The following is a 9902-nucleotide window of genomic DNA, read 5'->3' as shown; positions in this document are numbered from 1 at the left end:
GCTTTTACTTGTCACCCGCACGAAAGCCAGTCAGGCGGTACTGGCAACGGCCATGCTCAAAATGGTGTCTTTTATGTGCCACCCGCACAAGAGCCAGTCCAGGGGCACTGGCAACGATCTCACTCGAAAATCCTACGAAGGCCAGTCAGGCGGTACTGGCAACGGCCACGCTCAAAATGGTGCATCTTATGTGCCACCCGCACAAGAGCCAGTCCAGGGGCACTGGCAACGATCTCACTTGGCTTGCCGGGTCTTCTCACGCACAGCACATTTCCAAAGGTCTCGGTCAGTAGTCATCGCCTCAGTGTCTGTGCAATCATCATTTTCTCTTTCTGTTCATCTTTTTTTTAAAATCTGTCAACTATATTTCATTACCATCATCTTTAAGAGAGCCCATCATCCACACTGTCTCAGTAGAAGCCATACTTACAATTAATTTTCAAACATTGACAGCAAAGAAAAAATATTTTACACCAAAGTATAAAGTCTGCTCTTCCTCAAAGAAAGATTCCTCACCCTTCTCTTATATAAAAGTTTTGCACAAAAATAATTCTAAAACAAAACATTTGGCTTGAAAAGTAATCCAATATTTTCCAAAAACTTTGTAAAAAAAAAAAACAACTGATGCAGACAAATCATCATGATCGTTATTACATTCACTTTTGCATATTAGCAGGGGTTGGATAGGCTGCCCCAGACTGAATCAATCCTCACTTGGAGCCACCACCTTCCCCAAGAACCATCTGTTCTCCAAACACTTCATTTTTAGCATCTTTTCAAATTCTTGATGCCTTTCTTTTGTAAACTATTTAATTGAGTGAAGTGGGTGCATTTTATCAGGGTACCAGCTCTAGATAATAATATTCTTAACATCAGCACAATATAACAATAATAATAATAAGGATTTCAAATTTTGGCACAAAACCAGCAATTTTGAGCAGGGGGTTGTTGATTATCTCAAGTCCTGTATTCATTTGGTACTTTATCAACCTTGAAAAGACGACAGGCAACGTCAACCTCAACAATATTTGAACTCAGAGCAAAAAAAAATAATGATGCTACTCATTCTTTTTTTTCTGTCATGTGATAACGATTCTGCCAACTCACTGACTTAGCAATAATGATAACTTCTAATATAGGCACAAGATTAGAAATTTGAAGGGAGGGAACAGTTATATTGACCTAGCACTTGACTGGTATTTATTTTATTGGCCCCAGAAGAGTGATAGGCAAAGTTGATCTTGGAATGTAAAGAGTCAGAATAAATACCCTTAGGTATTTTGTCAGATGTTCTTAACATTTCTGCAAATCCACTGCCCCAATTCCAAACAACAACAACAACACTAATAATAATAATAATAGTAATAATAATAATAGCAGTGTCTTGGGAAACAAATTTGATAGGTTTATAAAAATTACTTTTGAGAGGAGGTAAGAGAGACTAATGATCTAAAGTAGTTTAAAAATAGAAACATACACACAAGCACAGCAGGGATACACACACACACACTATCTTGTTACACAACACTCACTAAAATACTGACTTACAGATGGGGTGGAGCTTCTTTTTGTGACTTTTCTTTGTGTTTTCTCTATGTACCAAATTGTAGAGTCTGGAATTTCCTTTTACGGAAGCCATGTATTTATCCAGAGAATTCTTTTGCCTTAGACATTCAAAATATATCATAAAACAGTTGACATTTTTTTTCTCCATATTCTGATTAAAAAATACTCTTTTTATTTACACCCTATAAGGGAGTAATTTTAGAGGTTGATTAGGAGTTGCTTGCAAGAAAATCTAAAAACCCAATTTTTAGCAACATGACAGTTCAAAAGATGCCGAAAAGTCAGTGATTCATGTCCTGACACTAGCACTGCCTTGGACAAGTTAATCTAAGCAGCTATCTCATTAAGGGCCCAGTCTAGCTAGGTGAAAACAGACACCATATGGTGGAGCATTTGCTGCTGCAACACTGTAAAGATGATGAGTTCTGTTAAATTAGCATTACACAGTTCCAGACTGTAGCTGGGCCTGTCAACAAGGCACTGAACAACCAAACAAGTTAGCAGTTCAAATTTTGCCATTGGTAGTGTTTTGGCCCAAATCTACTTAACTGGTTTTGCAGTTGTAAGCAGTGGCAACACTAGAAAACAGAACGAGTGATTCATTGGCTTGTAAAGCTGACTTCAACTCTATTGCCTGTAGCTGAAGAAGGGATGGATTTCAATGAATGAACCCTTATGTGATAATTTAACATGAATATAGATAATGATAGCCAAATTTCTACTGCATTGCACAAAATTATATCAAAGAAATGGGACACATAATTAATTGAAAACAATGGGAATAAAAAGCATTCCATTTGACAGAATAATGTGAATGCTGAAGGGTTTTGACACAATTAGCAGGGTTTGTTTGTTAGGAACCATGCCAACATAGAAGATGAACGTTAAATGATACCAATATCACCTCTGGAATTTTTGTGGGGCATTCATTGAGCAAAGCTCTGACTGGGCTTCGGGTTACTGGTGCAGCAAAGAGGAAGGCTATAAATTCCATCATAGAAGTTGCAGAGGTCACTGGAGGACATTGGATAGAGAGGAGACTAGTAGTTTGCTGTTATTGGGATGCAAGCTGGGACTTGATCAACCCCAACTGGGCCATGTGGGTAAGTGGAATCTGATGTTGAAAGATCCCAAACTTGCTGAGACATCAGAAACATCACTGATGATGTATGCCAGAGATATCATCATCATCATTGTTTAACATCCACTTTCCATGCTGGCATGAGTTGAATGGTTCAACATGGAGCTGTCCAAACTCTGGCTGCTGTGGCACGGTTTCTATGGTTGGAAGCCCTTCCTAATGTCATCTACTTAACAGAGTATGTCGGGTGCTTTTTTACGTGCCACCGGCATGGGTGCATTAATGCAGCACCAGCACAGGTACTGTTTAAGTGACACCGGCATCTGAAAGGACAAGCCTGTATGTGTGGAAGATAGCCATTTTATTTAGCCTGATGCATCTTATCAGCTACAGTAAATCACCACATCTTCGAGTCCTTTGTCCTTTCTATATACACACAAAGATAAAGGAGAAATGTATAGCAGGAGTTGGAAAAGGTAAACAAATGGATATACAAAAATTTACCTTGCACTCACAAGGCTTCACATATATACATAGAAAGAAAACCAAGATTATGTGATGTTCATGCTTATCTCAAAGACTAACAACATCAGTGAAATGAAATAGCTACTATCTGGAATTGAAATTAGAATGCATACTTATTTCTGCAGCATTGCTCACTATTATGCATGTATATATACATGTATAGATGAATGACTGTGTGTATATGTGGACGTATGGACGCATGCATACATGGATGGATGAATGTATAAGTATACACATGTTTACATGTATATGAGTTTGTGTAGTGTACACATGTGTAGATTAATAATTATTTTAAATATGTGTAAATTAAAAAGCTACAGATTAAAAGCTGTTTGGACAAGATTACTTCATTAACAAGTTTGTTTGCTCTGGCTGTGTTAATCAGAATACATAAAGAAGCTGTCAAACAACTCACTCCCATCCCCATCATATCGACACTGTACTCATTACTTTCCACCCTCCACAGATGCCTACATGAAATATCATCAACCCCTGTCTTCCACCATCAGGAGGAAACAAAATGACAAATTGATGCTTCATTATTCCAGTATTTGGTTTTTGTATTAATATCTCCAGACAGTCAATAAATATTAACAAAGCACATCTTACATAAAACTGAAGCAAGATTGACAGGGATATAAATACACACCGTCATTAGGAGGACACTCACACCTGTTATATGATAATGCTCTTGTTATTGAGCTCCTATACCTGCACCAGTCAGTCCGGGTAGAGAAGAATTTTGATTAAATATGTTCTACTGATTGGGTCATACCACCAAGGATTTTAGTTTAGCCATAGTGTATCTAAGACTATATCAGTCAATGTGCTGGAACGTTTTAAGATACAGATAAAGGCATAGCTGCGCAGTGAAGAAATTTGCTTCATAACCATGCAGCTTTAGGATCAGTTCCACCGTGCAGCACCTTGGCTATCTTCAAATAAAACACTAAGCAAACCAAATCTTTGAGTGAATTTGATAAACGGAAACTGCAGGCGACTTGCCATATATATCAATGTTCTGAAACATCTGCTTGCCATGCTGACATGGGTTGAACAGATTCAACATCAGAGGACTGCACTGTGCTCCATGTCTGTTTTGGCATGGCTTCCACAGCTGGATTCCCTTTCTAATGCCAGCTACTTTACAGACGGTAGTGTGATTTTTCATGGCACCAGCACTAGTAGGATTGCCTTGCAACATGCAAAACTAAAAGGGCTCCTATAACTGAAATAGAATAGAGGAGAGAGAATAGGGAAAGAGAGAGATTGCAATGATTTTGGGCAAGGTGATGAGAGAGGAACAGATTTATAGGTACAAAGTTGGTAGTGGAGAAAGTAACAGAGTTGGCACTATTTATGTTACTGACTGTATCTTTGTACATAGCTGGTACAGTCATAGAAGCCATTCATTTAAACATAGTTTCCTTAGTGGTTGCCAGATTATTGAGCACGGCATCATGTCAAAGGCTTTTTCCAACTGAATAAATGCTAGATAAAGTGGCCTACTCTTTATGAAGTATTTCTATCACCTTACTAGAAAGATGGCATTTTTGATACCTCTTTTAAGCTGAACTGCATCACATCTAAGCCAATTCTGTTCCTCGTCAAGGATTCTAACATTCAGAGCCTGGTTCAACAATTTGATGCCTCTGTAATTTCCTTTCTCTAAAGTATTTCCTTTGCTCTTATAGTGGTTTTCAATGGTGTTACTATGCCAACCTTGTATTCCCCCATTTATTCAAGTGACTAGCATATAACTTACCTTAACAGATAGTCTAAGCATTCCATTATTATCCCTGATGAACCAACACTTTTTCCTACCTTCCTATCTTTAATTGTTCTATCTACCATACTGCTGTCAACTTAAACTGACAGTCCCTTTATTGGATCAACAAGGTAATGTGATCCTCACATCGCAGAACATGTGCAAATGTCTTCCTTTCAGCTTCTCTCCTAGCTAAGCACATTACACCTTCCTTAGTTACTAGATAATACTCTCTGCTTCCATCTTCATTCAGGATGGTCTCCCAATTTATATAGCTCTATCTACCATTGTCTTCTGTCTGGCTAGAACCTTGCACTCACCACATATCTATTTTCTTTAGCCTTCAACAAGTTATCTTAGAAGAATTCCTAGCTGCCATCTATGGTATACAGGGGATTGGGGCTAAATTTAACAACTCCAATAGGTCTCCTTTTCTCAAGAACAGCTTTATATATTAGTGAACAGTCAGCATTGGAGAGAATAAAGATTACAGTTGTAGTGGAGGACTGGAAGCCATCTGGAGAGTTTCGGAGAGGGTAACTAGGCAACAGCATCCACTGCAGAACTGGACTGAAACTTTATCAACCCCAAAAAGAAGAAAGGCAAGGTTGACAATAGCAGGATTAGAACTCAGAATGTAAAGAGATGGAACAAATGCCACAAGGCATTTGTTCCTATATCCTAATGATTCTGCCAGCTCACCACTTTATGCCAGAAGAAATAATGCACAACATTTCGTCCAATGCTCCATCAGTTGTTCCATTAACTCAGTTCACCTGTCGTGTGTGTGTGTGTATGTGCACGCACACACGCACACAATTCATTCAGGAATGTTATATACTGTATACCAGTTTGTCAAAAGCCTTTCAGGAATTAAGGAGAGGTATGTATTTTTTTGAAATACTATTGAATGGAAATAAAAGTGTATAAAACATTGGCTTTATTGATTCATAAAGAGAAAGATGAGACTATGTTGGTTGCAATTTCATGTTCCCAGAAGAGTCTATCTTCTATAGTTTTAGTTACACCAATGAGAGACTCATCAAATATGGTTGGTGGGTTTTAATAAAGTTCCCACTTTACCTTCATTTTTTTTTCTGTAAAAGTTCAGCCTAAGAATCAGCCACATCAATCTCATGTCTGGACAGCCTCTAGGGTCCACAGACAAAGCTCCACTTTCTAACACCCATTTTAATTGCACAAACATACATGGAAATAGTTGCATTCAAATACTTGTCAGGTAACATTTCAGAACTAAACCTACCTGCTATACAGAGCATCGTGAACCCTTCTTAGCCAACCCAAATGATCCTCCAAAATAATTCACTTTTGGAATATCCAATCTCCAGTTCACCAACATCTACTCCTCTAATGGTATTCACTCCATTCATCAACTGCTGTCTCACTGGGATCACAAAAATAAGTATCAATCACACACTAAAGAATTATTTCAATTATATCTTAACCTGACGTTCAAAAGAAATGTTTTACATGGTCATTACATCTGTACAAGTTTGGCTGGGTTAACAAGAATTGTGTCTTGTGGGGAGAAAACAATAGTTGAACTTAGCCCAATACCTACCTTAATCACATCTAATTAAGAGCTGAATTTTTAAATAGCTGTCCCTCGAAGTCTAATACCTCACGGGAAAGGAAAACAGCATTTTTGTTTCTTTTATTTTTACTTTCTGACCCTTCTCCCACTCCTTTTCTTTGAGACATGGGATTTCGAGGGACAGCTATTCTAAAACTAAGCACAGTTAACTATGGGACTAATACACATGGGGGCAGCTTGAATGCCGCAATATTTCATTTCACTCTACTAAAAATCAGACACATTACAGACGAGAAATTAAGTGAAATGGCATACGAGCGGTGCAGACAAGCTATATAATGTCACAGTTATCCGAGTTCCTGATCCAGACTAGATCCCTACTTCATCGACATAAAGGATCTCAAAAAAAAAAGAAAAGAAAAGGCATGAGCGCCACATAATTACCCGCAATCATAAACATTAGAAGACGTAATATCATTATTTTTTTTCTTCGCGTGAAACAAGTTGATTTCCTACACGCGAGAATTTTTTATTCATATTTATGATGGAAATTTTCATATATATTTATTTTTTAAATGGTCTGAGAGTGTCTCAGATTTACAAGTTCGACGAATGGGTGTTGTGATAGTCATGCCTTTGCCAAGGACGACAGCAAAATACAGTTAACCTTGAAATGAAAGGTTTACGTTGAGTGTTAGAAACGGTTTGCATTGAAGAAACTGTTTGTGTTAAGTATTACAAACAAAGAATAAGTGCAACAGCTAATGTTTAACATATATAGTATTATATTGATATTAAGTAGAGAAGTACAGCGCTAAATAATAAAGAAAAAAGGCATATTTACTTCTCGGAGATGATATTTCAGCCACACAGGCAACCATGTTTGTAACACGTGATGACGCGCGCATTTCATAACTTTTTAATTAAATATAAATATTTGTCAATAAACACGCATTTAACTAAATAACTACTAACAATTAATAATTGCAAAATAATAATGGTTATACTGTCATAAAAAAAATAATTAATTAATTATGATTCTCGTTTATTCGTAATTCTCGTTCTAAAAAAAAAAAAAAAAAACCGTTACTCCCGCCCAGTATAAAAGGCGTGGTTTGCTGAGCTATTTTCAAATCTTCGTTGCGGCTTCATCAAGTAAGACGTGTTTGTAACGAGACCGACTACAGTAATCATGAGGGAAATAGTTCATGTACAAACTGGACAATGTGGAAATCAGATTGGAGCTAAATTCTGGGAAGTTATTTCTGATGAACATGGTATCGATCCCACCGGCACCTACCATGGTGATAGCGATTTGCAATTAGAGAGAATTAATGTCTACTACAATGAAGCTACTGGCGGCAAATATGTACCACGCGCTGTTCTTGTCGACTTGGAACCCGGCACGATGGATTCCGTTCGTTCAGGTCCATTCGGTCAGCTTTTCCGACCTGACAACTTTGTATTCGGACAGAGTGGAGCTGGTAACAACTGGGCGAAAGGTCATTACACTGAGGGTGCCGAATTAGTCGATTCAGTGTTGGATGTAATCCGTAAGGAAGCCGAAAGTTGCGATTGTCTACAAGGTTTCCAACTCACTCACTCACTTGGCGGTGGTACTGGCTCGGGTATGGGAACTCTAGCAATCAGCAAAATCCGAGAAGAATATCCAGATAGAATCATGAACACATTCTCCGTCGTCCCTTCACCTAAAGTAAGTAAATTTTTTTATTTTTGTTTTTTATCTTTTCCACTTGCAAAAGAAGTTGGCCTTCTTTTGCAAGTGCGCGACGCTGTTCTTGCATAAATTAGATGTATACATACTGACAGCCGGTTCTATCTTGCGCCGCACTTGAATTGAATTTGGTTATAGCTGGTTACATAGAATATATAGTTAAAGATTACTATTGTTAACCTTTCCCACCATAGGCTGCTATCTTTATGAATGTTTCCTACTTTTAACCTACAACTGTTGTCATTTGTAAAGTTTAAAGCTAGAAATTCGTATTTTCCTAGTTAATGTAGTTTAGTTCTGCATTCTTTGACCGTTTTTATTCGGACTACAGTAGGTTCTTTTTATTTTCTTGCAGGTATCGGATACTGTAGTCGAACCATATAACGCAACCCTATCCATCCATCAGTTGGTAGAAAATACAGATGAAACTTACTGCATCGACAACGAAGCATTATACGATATTTGCTTCCGTACACTCAAGCTAACCACTCCTACCTATGGTGACTTAAATCATTTGGTCTCCGCCACAATGTCTGGTGTTACAACATGTCTTCGATTTCCCGGGCAGCTGAATGCTGATTTACGTAAACTTGCTGTAAATATGGTTCCATTCCCTCGCTTACATTTCTTCATGCCAGGCTTTGCCCCATTAACATCCCGCGGCAGTCAGCAATATAGAGCTTTAACTGTACCAGAACTCACACAACAAATGTTCGATGCTAAAAATATGATGGCCGCCTGTGACCCAAGACACGGTCGTTACCTCACCGTCGCTACTATTTTCCGAGGCCGCATGTCGATGAAGGAGGTTGATGAACAGATGCTCAACATCCAAAGTAAAAACAGCAGCTACTTCGTTGAATGGATTCCTAACAACGTGAAGACAGCCGTCTGTGACATTCCTCCACGTGGGCTTAAAATGTCTGCCACTTTCGTAGGAAACAGCACAGCTATCCAAGAGTTATTTAAACGAATCTCTGAACAGTTCACCGCTATGTTCAGGAGGAAAGCTTTCTTGCATTGGTACACTGGCGAGGGCATGGATGAGATGGAATTCACAGAAGCCGAATCTAACATGAACGACTTGATCTCAGAGTACCAACAATATCAGGATGCTACTGCTGATGAAGGCGATTTGGATGAGGAGGAAGAAGAGGAGGAGCCTTGTTAATAACTTTAATCTCGAACTGTCTGTTTCTAATTCTGTCTTTCCAGTCTGAATGCTTCAGACCTCTTTGGGTGGGTGGGGTGAATGAGAGACTTTTTAAAATGTGAACGTCTGTTGTAAAAGGAATAAAGAATCGATAATAGTACATTCTTTTTTGTGACTGTGAACTTTGCTTGTGTCAGTTGCGTCTTTTTTGTATCTTGGCCTTACTTGTAAGACCAAACTGTCTCTAATATGTCAGCATTTGGCTGGAAATGTGTCCTAGTGTTGCTTCCTCGCAGCAGCAGCAAACCCGACACTCGATTTTTAGATTCTGTTCGAGTAAAAAGAAAAAAAAATCTCGCTAATATTACATTTTTTTAAAGAATATTAGTTTGTATTGGTTTTAAAATAAAATGGTTGCTGTTTGTAACTTTCGTACACCTATTCTTTGGCTTAGTATTTTTGATTTTATTTTAAATGAAGGCCAGCTACCGAATTTTGGTGAGTTTAATTTTTTTATGT

At 38.2% G+C, this 9902-nt stretch overlaps 2 protein-coding genes across 3 annotated transcripts in view; one reads left to right on the top strand and one right to left on the bottom strand.

Moving 5' to 3' along the window:
* Positions 1-7528, bottom strand: part of LOC106875405 (uncharacterized) — a 32481-nt gene extending 24953 nt beyond the window's left edge. For both annotated transcript variants that reach the window (XM_014923517.2, XM_014923516.2), the window contains exon 1: positions 7340-7528. The gene's annotated coding sequence lies outside the window, so the exon portion shown is untranslated. The remainder of the gene's footprint in view (positions 1-7339) is intronic.
* Positions 7529-7619: 91 nt separating this feature from the next.
* Positions 7620-9825, top strand: LOC106875406 (tubulin beta chain). Its single transcript, XM_014923518.2, has 2 exons — positions 7620-8209; positions 8586-9825. The coding sequence occupies exons 1-2, from the start codon at positions 7688-7690 to the stop codon at positions 9399-9401; spliced, it is 1338 nt and encodes a 445-aa protein (XP_014779004.1). The 5' UTR covers positions 7620-7687; the 3' UTR covers positions 9402-9825.
* Positions 9826-9902: the final 77 nt, after the last annotated feature.

This window comes from Octopus bimaculoides, chromosome 19 (genome assembly GCF_001194135.2).
Source record: "Octopus bimaculoides isolate UCB-OBI-ISO-001 chromosome 19, ASM119413v2, whole genome shotgun sequence".
Lineage (NCBI taxonomy): Eukaryota > Metazoa > Mollusca > Cephalopoda > Octopoda > Octopodidae > Octopus > Octopus bimaculoides.
The sequence above is the reverse complement of the archived record's forward strand: the minus strand, read 5'-3'. Positions and strand labels throughout refer to the sequence as shown.

Bases quoted from the DNA above. Each gene is read 5' to 3' on its own strand.
- LOC106875406 (XM_014923518.2), top strand. From the start codon at position 7,688: ATGAGGGAAATAGTTCATGTACAAACTGGACAATGTGGAAATCAGATT. The intron at 8,210-8,585 runs GTAAGTAAATTT...ATTTTCTTGCAG, and splicing joins CCGTCGTCCCTTCACCTAAA to GTATCGGATACTGTAGTCGA.